Here is a 19553-nt window from a genome sequence, read left to right as displayed (position 1 = left end):
TTTTGTTTTTTTACAAAAATTCATTCATTGGATCCTGTTGCGTCTATCAAACTGCCATTGCGTGCAGAGTCTTCAACAATTTACGGTAGGGAAAAGACGATGCCAGAGTCAGAGCTTTTGCTACCTTGCTAAATTCAATATCCCGGTGCTCTGGAGTTGTGGCTTTGGAGAGAAGTCTGAAGAAAGGGGCTTGGACTTTTGTATTGTGTATTTTCAAAATGTAGCCTGCTTGAACCATTTTTCCAGGATAGACTGTACCTTTAAACCACAAGCTTGTCTTACAAAGAACTATTAATTAATCAAGTGTTTGTGATTTTACAGGAAGTATGTGATGAGGTTTTGATCTGATGAAGTGTTTGTAACGGTAAAAATATTCTGTATTTACAAAATCTAAATACAGCAGGTGAATATCAAAAATTAAGCGTTGCTTTAGTTAAACATCGTAGCACCGCAGCTTTAAAAACTCCTGATGGGGGGTAACTGATGATTTCTAACTACTCTACCGTTTCCTCCCACAGACACTCTCACGTCTTATATCTGAAACAAATCAAATCCACTTCATAGACTTAATGAAGTTTTTGCACAGCATATTCTGCATATGCTGCAATTTCAGTTCTGTTCTCTTCTATTAACTCTCTGCCAAACAATTGTCCAGCGTTTTATGGTGCCTAAAAATCAAAAGAAGGGATTAAAATGTTCAAGCAGCATTCAATAGTACAGTACATGCTCTATTCCATGTACATATGAAAAAAACATCTGAGGATTAAAGCACTGACATGTCTTTATCCGACATGACATTCAGTCTGATCTATAAAACGAGTATGAAATTGTTTGGCAATGGAATGTTATGTCTCCAACACTGGTAATATGAATGGGAAGGAGACGCTGGGGTTTGATGTCTCAATAAAGAACAAGAATGAAATCATTAACTAAATCATTTGGCAACAGAATCTAATCTTTGCTACATCAGACGAGGTAAATGAAAATGGGAGGGTGGGATGATATCTCAACAAAGAACATTTGTTATCACGGATGAAAATCAATTCTAACCAAAATAGAAATCATTGTAGAAGGCAAAGTGCACAAAGACAGCAGCTTTGTTAAAGGTAGGTGTTGTACAAAAATATTAACATGGTCTAAAATACAAGCTGTTTTTGTTCTTCTTTTTTTTTTTATCTCAAAAACACAATAAATTTCAAAACCTTTTGTAATCTTTGTCCTGTAAACGATAATAACCTGAGAAGGTAGTGTACTGTAGTGTATCTCATGTGAATTACAGAATTGATATGGGTGACACAGGAGGCTTGTGGATTGTGGATTAAACATCAGAGAAAATTACAGAAAACATTTATCAGAGACATTCATTTGTAAATCTCATTTTAATCTCTATTTAGTAGATGTGGCAATCTCCGAATAATGCACATCCAGTTAGATACCAACAGCTATGGCCTGATGAGATTTTGTAAGCTGTAATAAACCTTGAGGCACACAATTGCGTAGGAACAAAATTTGTGGACACATCGTTTTTGATATTACTCTAAGGTTAAGTCCCCAAGTTGATCACAAGAGTGATGCTCAGCTAGTAAACCACACCATAAATCCTGGGTGTGTCGCTCTCGAAGTGAAGGTTTACTCATTCAAGGTCTACACAGGAATGCCTGAGACCAGACTACTGCACAGGTGTATATATAAATACACAATAGTACTTTTTTTTAACCTCTTGGCAGTTCTATTTTACAAGGCAGTGGGGGGAAGTCAATCATTCACAGATATCTTTTTAATCTTTTTCTTTCTGTCCTTGTGTGTGTGCGTGCGTTTGATTGATGTGGCCCAGCAGGCCAACAGGACGCGGTGCTGGCCTCCCAATACGCCGCTGCTGTCTGATGTAGCAAGACATGAGATCACACTGGCCTCCTTATCTGGACTACAAGAAAACACCCAACCACACAGAGTGACAGAGAAAAAATATATAAAGGAAATGAATATACCTAGAAAACTAGAGGAGCTGGGACAACAGAGGAAGAGCAGAGGAGGTGAAGGGTGGAAGTGGTGAAGGACGGATGGGAAAACTGAAAAAGTCTACAGTCGTTGTAGCAGCTCTGAGAAGCTGTATTTTGTCACAGTGGTAATGTTTAGAAGGTGAAACTATTGTTCACTGTTGCACTATTATTTTTATCTTTATATTGAGGCTGTGATCTGTTGTATGTATGTGTGTTGGAATGTATTGTTTTGTACGTTTTTATACACTTAGACTGCAACCAAATTGCCCAAGTTGGGACAAATAAACTATACTTGACACATCGGGCTCTAGTTTCGTAGACCAGGCGCAGTCTAGGCGCAGCTCAGGTGCGCCGCGCCAACAGGATGGGCCCTAGTTTCCCTTTCCACTAATAAAGACACTCACATTTAGTAACCCATATTTAAACCCGGTGTAACAAAGATGAGAAGTGTACACTGATCACAACGTAAACAAATACCATGCGTAACAGGGATGAAACCAGAAGCATCTGAGCGTAAAGGACACATTGCCGAGCGTCTCACTCTCTCTCTCCCTCTCTCTCTTTCCTTTTTTTTTTTACGAGATGAGAGATGCTGAGTAGGCTAGCTATACTCACTATATACTCTGATGCCGAGGCTGTTTGTGAGTGGCTGAGAGAGATGATAGTTATTTTGTTAGTTTGCATCACAGTTTCAGCTGTGTTATTTCAGTCAGGCCGAGTTTCCGTTTCAACCGCCTTTGATCTGACGTCAGATGTGACGGGACAATCTATATACCGTAGATATAAATTCACGTGTTGAGTTGCAGTCGCAGTTGTTGTGATTATTTATTGCATTTAAATGTGCCTGGAGCTGTGGAAACCTGCCTGTGAGGTCTTGGTGACGTGTGCGCACTGCGCGCCAGTCTGCCAAACTACCACTGCGCCACCCTGCGCCACCTTGCGCCGCGCCACGGAACTAGGGCCCATCATCTTAGTTTACTGTAACATATTGGCATACTAACAGTTCCTACTTTGCAAATGTTGATGATGCAAAGGAGGTCCAAGGTGACTGCATCCTCAGGGGAACATGAATAGGTGTAATACTGGAGGTGTCTCCTTGCTTGCATGAAGATTAAAAAGCTAATCTCCTTTTGGTTTTATCCATATGATTAGTGCATATCTGGGTGTGTTTCATTTTGGAGCTTTAACCTTTCTGTGTATTTTGAATTGTGTTCAGGGAATGGTTTTTGTATTGGTTGTACTACATAGTAGATATTTGTCATGGAAAACGCCTGCTGGAGGTCACTTGACTCTAACAGAGCTACTGTATTTAGTAAAATTACTTGAGCTCACAATTTACTCTCAGTGTCGCTGTCAGCAGATGTGACGATCACTTCTTTCTGCAAGTGTCCAGTGAAATTACGTGTTTGGTTATTTGCAAATCACTTCTGTCAGTGTGTAGACAATAGACGTCAGCATGTCACTGAAAAGAGAAGAGGCAACTGTCATGAAACCAAAAATACACAATGCTTCCCTTTTAGCACAAGATGTAATTCACAGAACAGATGTATCCTGTGGCACTGGAATAAAAACATAATATAATATAATGTAATTGTATTTCTATTTCAAGTGTTAAATTGAATTAACAGGGCATTGTGTTTATGACAGAAAGGTTTGCTACACAAGAGGATGAAATAAACAGGAGTATGTACAGGATTAGGCCACCTGGATCACAGAGCATGCAAATGAACTGGATTCAGTCAAGCGACCACTGTTTTTTCAGAGCTTGAACCGTAGTTAGTTGAACTTCATGCATCTACTCATGCAACGCATTCTGTATTTCTCAGGCAGAGACGCACTGAGAGTTTGAGGTTACACTGCTGCCAAATCCTCTGCCCAAAGTCATAAGGAGAGGAGGAAGAGTATGATCAGCATTCCCCGGTTGTCCCTACAGGGATTACACTGCTCTGCTGGTGCCCTCCTTGTTTATGCTGCATTACATTGTTCACACTTCTCCTCAGATGAACATGCTCAACACAGCCCCTCTGCATGAGGCGGTCTGTCGCTCTGTCTGTCACTCCCTCCCTAATCCTCATTCTCTGTCTATGTGTGTCTCTCTAGGTGCCACATTGTGTCACTGTCACTGACTGGTCATGTCGCTACATGCAAGTTTGGGGCCTGGTCCAAGTGTTCGCCAAGGGGAGGGTGACATCTGGTGAGCAAAGTGAACTGAGGTTTCAGGAAACTTTCAAACCACCCTATACACCACATCATTAAGATCATTATTTTATTTTTTAAAATATCATGATTTGCATCATAACTTAAAGGGACATTGTGTAGGAATTACTCCCATCTAGCGTTGCGGTTGTATATCGTAAGCAACTCAATAGTATTTTTCATGCTGCATTCACGTGAAATTGGGCAGACGGCAGACAGACGACAGCCGCTGCAGGTAACGGCATAAACAAGCCTCTATGTAGTGGTCCATCAGCACGAGGCAAAACAATACACGTGACAATATGTTGTCATGGCGATGTCGTATTGTTTACCTGACCCATGTTTTACCGGCTTTCTCTCGACTTCTGTGACTAAAATGACATCTGGTTTGTTACTGACGGCCGTCTGCCCGACTGCAGGTGAATGCAGCATCAGTGTAACGCTCCATTCCTCCTCACTGCGTTACCGCGGTGACTTTTCACAGACACCACCTCGACCTGAGCCGACAGCTCCGGTGTCTCCGCTGAGTTTCCGTGGTTTCCTACCGTCACGCTGCCACTGAACGTAAAAACATGGCGACACCACATGGCAGCCAGCACCGAGCTTACCCGCTCCATGGAGATATGAATGATATGAACGGCTAATTCAGAGCTGAAAGGAACACTTCAGTTTGTTGATGGGGGTGATTACTGATTAATGAAAAACAGACTTTTGAACCAAATAATCAATTTCCGTGAATAGATAACACGAGAAGTTACACAATGTCCCTTTAAGGCTCCATAAAAAGAAAGAACATTTAAGACATAATGACAAACAATAATCTACAATTCAGGTTTAGGGGCTTTTTGTAAGTTTTCTTGCCCAGAGTGGGGGATGGTGATTATTTCTTGACCATAGTTTCAGCTGGCTGTGCTATTGAAAAGGGAGGAGCTAGTTGTTAGCATGCTAACTTCAGAAGAGGAAAAGCTGTGATAGAGACGTGAGTCAATCGTGGTGTTGCGAGGGAAGGACTAACAATGTTTCCTTTAGACTGGATAAGTAAACAGCTGGTAATGGCTATGAAGCGATAAGATAGCTCCTTTAATGTTTCCTTTTCAAGCTTAAATCTCAAAAGCTACATTTGTGCAACGCTAATCTTGATAACATTCACTGAGAATCAGAGGAACTAACCCACGGCTTTATCAACTCCACTGTGCTACTGTGCTTCTTTGTAGTTACAGTAGCTCTCCCCTAATCTTCATTATCTCACTAGCAGCTGAGCCACAATGCAGCTGCAAGGATGTTGACTGGCACTAAAAAGTGCAAGCGCGTCACTCCACTCGTCACCTCTCTTCTTTGGTTAGAATTTCAATTAAGGACCTTGTTGCCAGGTCCCACCTTACATCACAGATCTTATCCTTTGGCACTCGGCTCCTGCGTCTCTCAGATGTGAAAGCTCATCCCTCCTGTGTGTCCCACGATCATGACTAAAAGTAAAAGGTGACAGAGTCTTTGCGGTTGCTGCTGCAAAGTTATGAAGCCCGTTTCCATTAGATACAAGATGTGCTCCCTCTATTTCTATTTTTAAATCTAGGCTAAAGACACATTTTTATTCACTGGCCTTTTCCAGCTTGCTAACATTTTGGTCCATCGTCATGTTCATAATTATGAATTTGCTCCTTCTTTTTTTTTCTTTGTTTATGTCTCTATATGTGCTATATACTTTATGTAGTTTTAAATTAGTTTTACTTTTCTGTATTTCAAATACCCTTTTCTACAGCCCTTTGGTTGCTGTGTTTGAATGTGCTCTAGAAATAAAGCTGACTTGACCTGAGTCTGAATCTGGAAGAATCAGTAAACCATGAGCAGTGCTTTAGGTTAGATTATAACGGAAACAATTCTGTATTTTTGAATTTCAACTGAACGCCTCTCAACAACACAACTGGCAGCTGTCAGGAGGTAGAGTGGGTCCTTCACTAATCAATCCTCCTGCCCACATGTCTAGGTGTCCTTGGCCAAAACGCTGAACGCCAGACCCACCCAGTTTTACATGATCAATGCTCAGGCCAGCAACTTCCGTAGTAGCTTTAAAAAAAAATAGAATCTCTGTATAAATACAATAAGAAATGTATAAATGAGGTGATGAAGATTTAAATTTAAAGGAGACATATTATGCCCCTTTTCCACAAATTGTGACATGCTTTGGTCAAAATACTCCAAGGATCAAACATCACAGCTCTTTTCATCCTCTCTAAACAGCCCTGTTCAGAACGGCTGGTTTCAGTGCCTGTCCCTTTAAATGCAAATTAACCACTGCTTGCCCCGCCCACTGGTCCCAGGTAAGGGTTCAAATTCGAATCCTAGTTACATCACTGGAAGACAACTGACGGAACAGCTCATAAAACCACCTGGATTTCAACCTAGGGAGCCTGCACATTACACATTTCTTTTGTCAATTCTCACATTTTGGGGGCCGGACAAACACCCAAATACATGTTACAGAGCCTTCAAAAAGTGATATTGATGTCCCCTTTAACAATGGCAGAGTCTGCAGAGAAGAAGCACTCTTTGTGGATGGTTCAATTCTATTAAAGTCAAAGGAAATGTTGTGGTTATTTTTTAGATGAACTATTTGGATAAGCAATTTGAAAAATATTACCTTCATTCATACCATAAACCTCAGAAGATAGTTTGTACAGTTGTCACAGGCTGATCAGTTTTCATCAGTTTCCACTTTGACCTCTTGGCCATGGCTGAAATATATTTCTTTCTGGCACCAAATCACCACTGTACTACTTATGCATTGTTTCCCTCTTTTTTTAAAGGAAAGTCATCACATGTTGTTTTAAGTAATTGACTAATGTTGTCGTCTATCTGATAAGGACAGCCTCACTCTATAAGGTTTACATGAAAGATATCCCCCCCAATTGATGAGGTCAATTGAGGGGATATACTTACAGTATGGAAGTTCTGACCCGTGATAAACCAATAGGAGCCAGTTGAGTTATGTGCCCCTGTGCTCAGGTTGTAAATGACCTGTCAATCCTCTGAGGCCGATCCAATCATCAAGGAGGAGGATTCTGCTCTGCTCAAGCTGGGGACGCCTCTTATCCAAGTTAAAAATGTTACACGCCTTGTCAGACCACATGTACTGTAGTGAACAAATACATCTGGGCTGCTTGTAAAAGGCTTCACACTTATTAGTAACATCTTCACTGACAGCTACGGTTCCTAAATACAGTCCTCATGTTCTATCTGAAATAATATATATATTTAAAAAAGCGTGAAGCGGTAAAATGCACGTCAAGGTCCTTTAACCCACACTGACAGTTAAGATCTGCAGGAGGAGTATAATGTAATTTGCCAGTGTGAGGGGAGATGTGAGATGATTTTCTGATGTTCCCCTCTGCCCACACAGCCTCAAGTTCAGTTTGCTGTGCACTCCTCTCCTTCCTTAGCCCTGACCTAGACTCCCTCCCCAGCAACCTCCTTTGGGCCAACTTGGACCAAGTTAAAGGAGGGAAAGTCTACCCTCACCGCCTCCACACACACACACACACGCACGCACGCACGCACGCACGCACGCACGCACGCACGCACGCACGCACGCACGCACACACACACACCATTCCTTCCCCCTTGCCATCAATCTCCCCACCCTCCCCTCCTCACTTGCTTCTTCATTGCTTGGGCTAATTAACTAAAAACCAAGCACAGATTCTATATAATTCAGCAGTGAGAACTGCCATGTCTTGATCCAGAAACACCCAGAGAGAAACATGGTGACTGGAGCCAGAATCCACCAGGAGTGGAAAGAGGAAAAAATAAAACACAGCTCTCGTCTACAGCAGCACCAGCTATCAGTGCACCAGGAGCTAGAAGCTGAAACCATGAAATTCTCCTCACATATTTTATTTCTTCAAGGGCTACATTTTAATCAGACACACTGGCAAAGTAGTTGAGGGCCGAGCAAGACCAGTATCAAGGCAGCGGAGAGGGGGTGTGGGGGTGCAGGGTAGAGGAGGAAGTGGAAAGAGCATGCAAGAGGAGAAATGGGGCGATGGGTGCAAAAGATAGAGGCTCGATTGTGAAGGTTTTGACAGGCAGGTGGCAGGTGAGAGAGGTGTGAGATGAAAGACAAGCAAGGGGAGAAATACTGGGAAATAGACTGAGCTGCGCGAGAGATCTGTGACCAAATGGTTCTGCAGAGTGCTCGCCTCTCCGCTGAAAATCTCCTGACCGCTCTCCGTTGAGTTTGAGTCCGGGAAACAATGCATAAAGAAAAGTTTTGACGTGGGGAATATTCTGCGGAGAACAAATCCTCCAAAATAAAGAAACAGATGAATAAAACACCCCCTTTTTCACAAAGCGCATTGTCTGGCTTTCATCTCAATATTACATCCCATGTAGCCCCTGAAATCCTCAAAAAACCAACAAGAACGCGAACAAGACTCCACTGTTACATGTGCTCCTATGAGAAGATAAAAAAAACATCAAATCCCTGAGATTCTTGTATGTGCAGAGGATTTCCGCAGGATCTTTTATTTATTAAGAGTGTGATTGCTGAGGTTCAGTGCATGCTGAGGCTTACTGTACTAAAGGGGTCACTATCCTTGCTCTCTTACCTATGATTTTTTTTCTCCCTTGCAGTCTGCCACAATTCTCCAATAAATTTAATGCATGTCTGAATTAATGCATTACAAGCCACACTGGAGATATTAAAAAATGATAAAAACTAATCCCTCCTCCACAGTCCCATCTGTGGCAGGGTCCTCACGCTGAGCTGACCCTGAGCATTCTCTGCCGTCTGCACGGTGAGTTATGATATCTGGTGCCGCTCGGATTACGCTTTAATATTTCATTACATGCACAAAATCTTCTTCTATATATCTCCCCCAGGTGTGTCACTATTAATCACAGGACAATGTGAAAAGCCAAGGCTAACTATGTGTGTTGCACTTATATACAAATATTGCATCCATGTGGGCAAGAACAACATGCCCGTGCATTTACAGTACTGTATGTATGGAGGTAATTACGGATAGTGCCTATAAACAACCACTCAGACACTCACACACACTCTGCAATAATACAGTGCTCTCAGTTTGAGCCCGTGTTCAGTTCACATGCTTGTCTCGCTCGCACCAGTAAACACACGTGAATGCATGAGAATACACACGCTGCAATATCAAATAGCAGCACAGCATGTTTTCTCCCTCGGGGAGCTGAGACTGGGCAACACATTGACCACGGGCCGCCATAACTGGTGGCCCCCGCCGAGAGCCGAGCTACTCATCATGCATGTATGAAACAAACACGTTGCCCATCATCAGGAGCCAAACGTCCCTTCTGATGTGATCTATTTCCAATGCTCGACTTTGCTCCTCGCAGCCAGGAAAAACAGAGAAAGAGAGAGAGAGAGATTAATACACTGCTCACATCACCAAGATGACTGGGGACCAGTCGAAGTAGAGCAACCCCAGTCGAGCAATCTAAAGTAGGGCTGACCACTCCACCACTCCACACCCAGAACCTCCCTCTGCTGCTTTGTTTATTAAGTCATGCAAAAGAGGACAACAACAACAACAAAATGCTAATGGAGATTCAGGGAAATTAATAAATACTAAAAAACACCCCCCTTTCAAAATGAGGGAGAAAAAAAAAAAGGAAGCCGACCCGTACCGTATTTTGATTGATGATAACTTACAACTTTGAAATTTTTAATCTGAGTGCCAGTATGATAAATAGGATAGCTCGTTTTAGTTTGACATGTTAACACCCACATTCTCAAAAGTTAAATGCTGTCCAACAAAAGTCTATTAGCAGCTCTGTGAAGTTGTGCCGATGCACAGTGGGGCTGTGACGCCAACATGGCAACATACTGTACCCTCAATGACAGTGTTACCTTGCTGATGTGTAGCAGGTACAGTACAATGGTGAACCAAGTCACCTGCTTAGTGTTAATGACACTGTGCTAATATTCACTAATTGGCACTAAACACAAGGTACAGCTCAGTCAGATGGGAAGCAGTTGGCTGGTATTGACAGCAAATTCTGATGTGATGAAGGTGGTTGTTATGTTAAGTTGTGCAATAATTCTTATAGTGCTCTCAAATATGGTGAATTTATGAGGTGTATGTATGTGCTATGTTATGGGATATGTGCAATATGTGTTATGTTATGGGATATGTGCAATGCTGTTATGTGTTGTGTTTGATGGGTTGGTATGGCTGAGGTGTATTGTTTTTTGACATTGGACAATAAAGTTTATCGTATTATGTTATGTTATGTTATGTCATGTCATTTTAACATGGGACTCTATGCAGACTGACCCACTGTTGGAGACATTCAAGATATGTGCAGTTTTTGGTTCCTGTGTTGGCCTCTTGCTAATAGCAAGCAAATCTATGATAATCTAAACCAGGCACAATGTGATCAATCAATCAATCTAATAGTAAACATGATGACAAATCTGACATCTGACCTGACTCCTACAAAAAAAAAAATCAAGCAGGTAAAATTAGGTAAATAAATTAAAACAGTTTCTGTGTCAAAGATGCATTAAAATATATGAAAAGATGGATGAAGTTGTGCAGCCTCCCCCTGGCTCCTGCTCCTCACTGTTCTGGACCCTCAGCAGGTGATGGATGTCTGTCCTCCTGTCTGACAGGGTTGACACACCCAGCTGTAATGTCCCTTTATCGGCTTCAGTTAAGTGTTCATGCCCCCCCTCTCAACCATGATGGCTGTAATACCTCAGTGGTAATTGCAGTGTAATAAATAAGCTCTTTGTTTATCCCACCTTGGTCGTGACAACACAGGACAATCAAGCAGTCATGTACCCTGCATTCCTTAATTTTATCTTGGTTGTATACATGTGTTTATGCAGGGGGCTTGTGGATAACTCACTTCATCACATCACCATTCTATGCATGCATGTCTGTGTCATATATATTTATGGCAAACAGATCACAAGTAATATTCTCAAACTGATTCCTTTTCAGGCGTTATTGTCCCCTCAGACAATCCCTGACAACTCATCCTGGAGAGCAATTTCCCACAGTCGCTCCATAAGGCTTGGTGAGTCATACACAATACTATTGTAATAATGGTAGCCCATTCATTGAGGTAGGCGTGGAGCATCAAAATGCTGGGTGAGTGCGTGTTCTGCAGTGTGGGTAGAGCTCTGTTCAAGACAGAAAACAGACCCAAGAGGTAAAAAGTTATACAGGAAAGGACAGTGTTGAAAAAAAATGAGAGTTTCACAGAATTAGAGTTTGTGTTTGCACTCTATCATCTCAGCCATATCAAAAGAAATTCGAACAATCTCAATCATCCCCACTCTCTCCTCCACCACCGGAGCTGGCAGTTACATAAACGGCTCTGACGGAGGCTGGACGGAGGCTCAGAATGGGAGACGTGAGACCCTCTTGGGGCTGAGGCAGCAGCTGTCCACAGGCCTTCTTCTCAAGATTATCCTGGCAGTGAAACACTGGTTGCTTGGTCTGATGTGGAGCCCAGTGTTCTGCTTCTGTCTGTTTAACCGTCTTTTCACTGTCGCTCTACAACCCAACTTTTCAACTACAGGTCAGAGATACTCTCTTTCTTATGTTTGTTTCTAATGAGCTCTGATAAATTAAGGGCCGGAGCTATTTTTAACTTATTCCATGGCTGGAACACACCTGTGACATGATTTAGGAGATTTGTTGGTTCAATACAGAGCCACAGTGAGACTGACTTTAGACTGTACCCATTTTGACACCAATGTTGCCTGCAAACAGCCCATTTTGGTATTAACTGCTTTATAATTCAGGCACTGGAGATCATATTCCATTTTAATTAAAACATCTAAATATTTAAAGTTGAGTACACCACATTAAATTCTACCTTGATAAATTTGCTACAGCACTGTAGGCCTACTGCAGTACAACTTTGATGTATGTACTTACACTTTACATTATTTTGCAGGCAAATATTCAACTCTATGTCTATTTACCACTTATAGCTACTAGTAATTTTACAGATTCTGAACAAAACACAGTCATCTTATAAAATATGATGGATTTTTTTTTTTTTTTTTTTTACAATCAAATGAGCATGAATGAAAATGAAAATTTGCTCTCCTTTGATTCTAAAACATCAAAATGCTGCTCACATGTATACATATCCTAAATTTGTGATATATATATGTAATCATGTAAATAGCTACTATAGGTCACTAGTGCAATATTATTTACTTTTGATACTTCTACACTGTAACAGTGCCTCTAGACTGTAGAGGTGTAAATCCAGGAGTTGTAGGCTACTTGTCAGAGAGTGAATTGACACTTCAGTAACACTATGCTTACTTAAAAATATCTGAATCCTTCCTGCACCATTGTCTTTTAGTTATTACTGGATAAAAATAAGCTGTGCGGCAACAATGTTATATTACTTTAACATGTTTAAGATGATGTGGCATTAAATAAGTTAAAACAAGTGTTATTATGATGGCTCGGCTGCGTAACCCTGACAACACTAGCATTCCCATATGAACAGACCAAAAGATGTGAAAAATTATTTTGACCATATGTGCAATTACTGTACATAATTAGCACATTTTCCATCCATCCAGCGTTACGATGTGAGAAGTTTTATATGCAGCCACCAGTGAGTGTTACTGTACATGTGAGGCTGCAGCTCTCAGGCTCAGATCTGATTTTAAAATGACACAGGAAACAAATTCAGGGAGGTTTAATTCGGCCAGTAAAGGTAATAAATCACTGAACAAGAGCCCAATGGCAGATCAAAATTGATGGTATAAACCGTTACTATATAAAAGACACTCTGTTACCATTCTATATTGACACAAGCTTTTTGGAACACCTCAAAAGAGCAGACGAGACAGGTAGGGGGCGTTTTATTCAAGTCGTCTGCTTCTGCTTCTCTGATTCCTATGTTTTTCTTTCCAACAAAGAAGCTCCAGCCAACTGCCAACGTTATTTGCAGTTATGTGAAAGCCCTCCATCTGGCATTCGCAACCCAGTCAATCCAAACCCGAGCAAGACTAAAATTAAACAGAGAAATAACTTGATTTTATACACGATCCTGTGTTTTTTTTTGTGTGTGTGTTGTTCCACAAGTACCTTGTGCTACCTATAAAACATTTATTTCAAATTACCTGCTGAGACATAAATGGTAAGCCAAAACTTTAAAATATAAGCACTGTAAAAAATCTTAAGTAGCAGACTGCAGGAAATAACATCAATCATTCCTCTGTGCAGGTGTGCATAATAAGAGATGGGACCACCAGGGCGGAGGTCCCTGTGGAACAATTACTCCCAGTTTATCCAGCTTTGTAAACACTGCCTAGAGTTCAGACCTGTGCCAACTTCTACTCAAAGATTTTTTTAAGAGTCAGAGTAAACAACTGGTTCCATCCATTAACATTTATTACTCTTGTGATGCACATACCAAGTAGGTGACCAGCTTGAGCGGTCTGTAACTTCCTGTTTCCCCTGGTGTTTCAGACACATGATCCTCAGCTATTGGATGGATTGCCATGAAGATCTTTCATTTATGCTCCCCAAATGCTATTGCTAATGCCAATGCTAACATATTTATGTTAACGACCAAAATTAGAATTTGTCAGACAATTAGGTTTATAAACAAAATGTTTGCTATCTGCCTGACCTCTACTTTGAGTTCAGTGCCAATTAGCTCACATCAGCATGCTAACAACACTTAACACTAAACTTATTACAGAACGTCCTTCCTCCAAACAACGAATCCAACATTTTAAAATTCAAATCAACTTCACTCAGCGGTATGGATGAGCATAATGTAAATCCTAAGAGATAATCAATGCAGGTATTATCCTTTTTTTAAAATACATTTTTTCCATTTTCTGTTCAGCACCTCTTTAACTGCATTATCGCAGATTGCAGCTCATGTAATACAAAATGTTTCTGTCATTTTTTTTATTTACAAAAATGCCAAATGACCAACAGTGTCTCAAATGAGGAGAAGTGCCCATCATATTCAGTATAATTTCATGATTTGAGCTGCCTGGTCAGCCAATTTAACTGACTGAAGGACCACTTTTCATTAACAGAGAGTGAGCTGCAACTATAATGGTTGTGAAAAATACAGCAGAAAATCTGGACTGAATCGTTTTATTTTGCCATCAATAAAATGCCAGGTTTTAGAGACATCAAATGTTCCAGAAATCTCATGTGACTATACTGTATTAATATTTTCAATGTGGAATTACGTTATTTCATCTCAAGTGCAACATCTAAATACACTGAGAATGGATCTGGCGTCTAACATGTTTTTGACAGGTCAGTGGGCCCAGACTGGGATGATGAACTTCGATTTTTAGGAAGTTTCGGGACTTAATCCTAAAATTAGTTGCCAAAATGTGAGAACGAAAACACCAGAGTCCCTGTTTTCCAGCTGTTTCCTGTGTGCCCAAATAAGTGTGACCTGCCTCAGCCTTTAAACCTGAGACACATCTGCTCTGCTTCAGGCTGGCTGGATGAAGTAAGTAAAGATGTAAAACGAGCTAATGTGTCTGACTCAAATTTAGTTATTTATTTATCTGAATGAGTCACCACATCATCATGTAGGCTACGTGTTCTTCTCACCTTCATGTGAAAGCTGTGCTTTTTGAGACACGTACTTTGGAAATAAATGCACTTGAACCTGTACTCTTGATCCCCTCCTCTGTTCATGCAACAGCCTCTGGTTAATACAGTGAGGCTCCAAAGGGCCAGAAGGAGGTAGACGAGGACGAGGAGGAGGAGGAGTGGGCTGCAGATGATAAGATGCAATTGGCTTCAGCTACACTACACGTGCATAACGTGTTTGTTGTTTCCTTTGCACTGAACATGACAGAAAATATAAAACCCTTGAAATTAATTAAATCTAAAAAACTGTTGTGTTACACAGATTGAATGCAAATTGACATGCTGTGAGGACAGTCTCATAAAAAAAGACTTTAAAAAAATAAAATAAAACGTGCTTGTGCTATTATATACACCCATAAAAACTACTGTAGCTCATTATCTGTGGCAGTAAAGTCGGAGTCAAGAAGGATCAGTGGTAGGACGTAACTTCAGTACTCTGCATTATAAAACCTACCTAAAATATTATATGTATTATGCATGTGTGTGTGTGTGTGTGTGTGTATAGGAATGCTTTACTATGCATGAATAGTAGCTGAATCTCTGACCCAGGAACACCTTTACACATCACATCTGCATATCAAATATGAACAGGTGGCTCGCACAGCAAAAGAACCAAATAGCCGCAACAGGCCTGTAGAGCAGCAGCAGCAACTCTGTCCACACTCCTGGATATGCTCAACGTTCCTCTTTCTTTATGTCTTCAAACAATAGCACGGCCTTATCAATAATTTCGGACATAACCCTCTCTTTCTTGGAACTACAGGTGTAGTTGAGCTGTCAGTCAAACTCAGGCTTGTAATTAATATCTGTGATGCCAGAGTTCATTTCTGTATTGTGTGCCTGTTTTATTATAATGGATAAACTGTACATTGTAAAAATCGAGTTATGATGCAGGTATACACTCCTGACTATACTGCCTCTTGTCTAAAAGAGAGAGTTTTAATTGAATCCCACAAAAATGGGATTATATCTTGTGTGTCAATGTCTGCAGTCTTACATGAGCTCCGTCACATGACCAGCGATGATAAATGCTTGTACAAGGCAGAATCAACACGTTTGTAATGATGTTTTATATCAAATTAGTTTAAAGACATATAACATCTTCATTACATTAAATTTCCCTCTCCTTAAGGCTACAATACAAAGCCTGGGGTGGAAGTGTTCATTGCACCAAGCAAGTGATGACTCATTTTGAAAGTAATGAGTTGTCAAAAATGGGGCACAGGGCCGTCGAAAGGGGATAAAACAAATTAATAAAAATGGATTGTTGCTTAACCTTAAGCAAAGTAGAACAGAATCCATTTAAAAAATACTGTATGAATCGGTGGCATTTTTTTTTCTTTTTCTGAGGTTAAAGAATTGCTTTGATCTCTGGGAACAATTTCAGAGGCAATAGATATGGCAGTAATGTGATTGCTTCTGTCAGCATGATTCAACAGATTACATATCTAATCGGTTTGTTGAATAGAGAATAATAATTTGCACAGATTACAGCAGGCCGGTGGTGAAACTGGGCTGTTTGACAGTTGAGATGATCCACAGGACGGACAGATGGACGGACAAAAAGACAGCGAGTGGGAGGGGAAACCACCAACTACCTGGTTTAATCCATGGTTGTGGAGGGGGGGGGGGGGGGGGGGGGGGGGGGGGGGGGGGCAAAACAACTGATCCTAACTGTTATGATGGCTGTGCCTCTCTCGCCCCACACAATGGCGTGAATAAGTGTATAACATGTGGGCACGAACACAAAGCATGAAAACACTCGTACACGTTTCACTGGAACATACAGAGAGCGGCTGAAATGCAGAGCTATGCAGAATACGAGAGACATGACTGCAAAGGAAGTGGGACTATATATAATGAAATTAAAGTGACTCAGTTGCTGTAATATCCCTGGGGTATATAGCTAGTTGTTTTATGGGGGGAGATAAGAGGATTTTGTCAGGTTGAGATGCCGGCTAATGCTATTGTTCCTACTGGGAGCATAAAACAGCAAAGAAGCTTTTCACACATCTTTTCTTCTTTTGTAGTGCTGTTACTGTAGATATCGTTTCAAAGTACAAGGTGGAAAAAATTATAATACTGCAGCGTTAGGCATCATAGGCACGAAAACACCTTTTTTTTCCCCAAGCGAAAGAACCCACTCACAAAAAAATATTCTCATCAAAGCATGCTAACACAATTTCAGTTTTGTTAAGAACATTTTTTGAAAATTACCCATGAATTAAGTTCTATATATCACTGAATATAAATGATAGTGTTACGGAGATTTCAGTCGATCGTCATTCTCACCCCTCTGTCACTGTGCCTCCCTGCCTTTCCTTGCAAACACTCACTTATGTGCTCACATGGTGTACTTACACAAGCCTTCAAATTGCTCTAAATGACCACTGAGGGTGGGTTTTCTTCAAAGAGACCACCAAATTGAGTTAGAGAAGTGCTTAATGTTATCATCTCTTCTTTCCCCTCCGCTGACTTCTACTTTGCTGTCTTCCTGTCCCCTCTCTCCTCCTTCCTCCACTCTGTGTGTGTTTACCGAATTTATCACCTGCCATCACTTCTTCACTGCCTCCTTTACCTCTTCACTTCTTAATCCCTCAAGCTAATAGTGCTCCCAGGGATGTAACTTGTCAGATTATGTCTGCCAAATCACTGTCATCTACACTGCGGTGGAGTTGTTGAAAACAAACAAGATTTTTATCTTCCCTCACGCCATGAAAAAAAAACATCTGACACAACTTCAAATGACACATTACTGAAAAGCGTGGCTGATATTATCTAATACCAAGTCGATCCTAATACTTGAACCCGAGTTGCACTCTCATGCATAAGATGCATGGCTGTTCCACTTTGCAGGAGAAATGATATGTATTCAATCTTCAGAAGAAGTGGAGGTGTTATTACCTGTCACAATACAACCTAACCTCAATCTGCCAGCAGGCAACTGGCTGTTTTTGTTTTTAAAAAAAAGGTAACATCTTTTGTTGTTTGGAGAGTATGTCGGCTACAGTGAGACACCAAGCACATTTGTTAACAGCGAAGCGGTCCACCCCTGAGCTCTTTACAGTCCAAACGCTATGGTGTGACACTTGAATCGAGTGATGTTTTTCTGATTAAAATACTTTTTACATGTGTGGGCTGGTTTTTAATCCTGGTAAAAAAAAAAAATATATATATATATATATCACAAAAGTCTTATTATAAATAAAACCACAATAAGATTTTTAGAGTGTCAGCCATATTTTTTACAGTCATATCTGAAGACAAAGTTCAGTGTTTCCTTCTTGTTAATGAAAGTCAGTGGGAATAAAAAGATCCATAATGGAAGTGGTGCAGAAGGCAGGAGAGGAGCAGGAAGAGGAGGAAGCTGAAGGTGTCAGAGGTGAGGAAGAGGGAGGACACGAGGAACATGATGGAAGGTCATGTTTTTATTCTCTTTCATTTCTTGCAGAGGCCAAAGACACACTGAGTGCAGATGGCGTGTATCTACTGGGACAGACAGTGCTGCATTGTATTCTGTTGTATTGAATTGTATTGTGCTCTGTTATGTGTTGAGGTCTAGATATAATATGTGCATTAGCGCTGTCAGTGTAAAGCAATCAGGAAAACACGCTGATATAAAACAGCCCCCCACCGCCCCCCTAAAAAGAAAAAAAAAATGAGTGAGCGCGCGCATACACGCACGCATTTAGCCAGAAATAATCAGCAGCTGCAGCAGCCGAAGTAGGCGCACAAACTCTTTGCCACAACGATGCCGAGATAATGAAACAAGCCACGGGCGTGTTTAACTTCTGAAGAGAAATGAGAGGAAGTTGCTGGGAGCGCACATAGATAAATAGATAAGCAGGGCTGCTTAACGGCACGGGAGTAAAGGGGAAACAGACAGCAGAGATCTGCGCGTTTGGAGATCAGGGGAGAGAGGAAAAAGTCGCACACGCGTTTTTTCCCCCCGCCCAAACTGATAAAACAAAACTGAATCCAAATTATAACCTACGACTTAACAGTCTGTCTGTGGTCCAAACAGCTGTTAGAGATATAATCACTTTAAACCAAGTTCCAGAGATCACCACTGGAAACGGGATCGCGGACAAACAGCTGAAATCCGGCAATACAGAAACTATTTTTAAAAAATCACCTGAGGTCTTACTGGTGAGATTTAAATGCGATTCTGTATTAAACATTAAAGATATATGTCCTTTAAAGACAGCTGACCCCCTAAGAAGGAGAGGGCAGGTGCATCATGACCTCCTCTCCTTCCTTCTCCATCACATCTCCACGGTTACGCACGGGAAGATCATCTTAGTTTCTCTGAATGATGATGAACTCACCTTCCGTAGGATCCACTGGCAGAGAAGAACTATGGTCCAACCGAGCACCTGCATGTCACCTTCCTTGTAGCGGAGCACCCCGACCAACAACAACAAAAAAAAGAAAAAGAAAAAGAAAAAGAAAAAAAACTACACGTCTCCCCGCGTGGACATATAAACACACGTCGCGGAATCCAAGCAATCCCAAGTGTTTAGGCGACAAAAGTGTAAAGTGTCAGAAAGATAAAGTTGTCGTGTTTGTTCAGTGAGTGTCGCAGCGCTTTCTACGGGCAAAAACTTTGAGCGGCGGTGGCTTCAGTTGCTCCTGTCCGCCTCATGTGGCACATCCATGGTGTTTGTCTCCGCTCATGCCGGACCAAAGTTTGTGCGGAGACCAAGTC

General features: G+C 41.2%; 1 protein-coding gene across 1 annotated transcript in view; it reads right to left on the bottom strand.

The window, feature by feature from the left end:
* The window catches only part of nxph4 (neurexophilin 4), a gene marked incomplete at both ends in the record, with an annotated part of 50004 nt that extends 30777 nt beyond the window's left edge, over positions 1-19227 (bottom strand). Inside the window, one exon of the mRNA XM_083971447.1 lies at positions 19174-19227. Coding sequence (XP_083827573.1) covers positions 19174-19227 — 54 coding nt within the window. The remainder of the gene's footprint in view (positions 1-19173) is intronic.
* Positions 19228-19553: the final 326 nt, after the last annotated feature.

This window comes from Trachurus trachurus (assembly GCF_905171665.1).
Source record: "Trachurus trachurus genome assembly, chromosome: 5".
NCBI lineage: Eukaryota > Metazoa > Chordata > Actinopteri > Carangiformes > Carangidae > Trachurus > Trachurus trachurus.
This window is presented reverse-complemented; position numbering and strand designations above follow the sequence as displayed.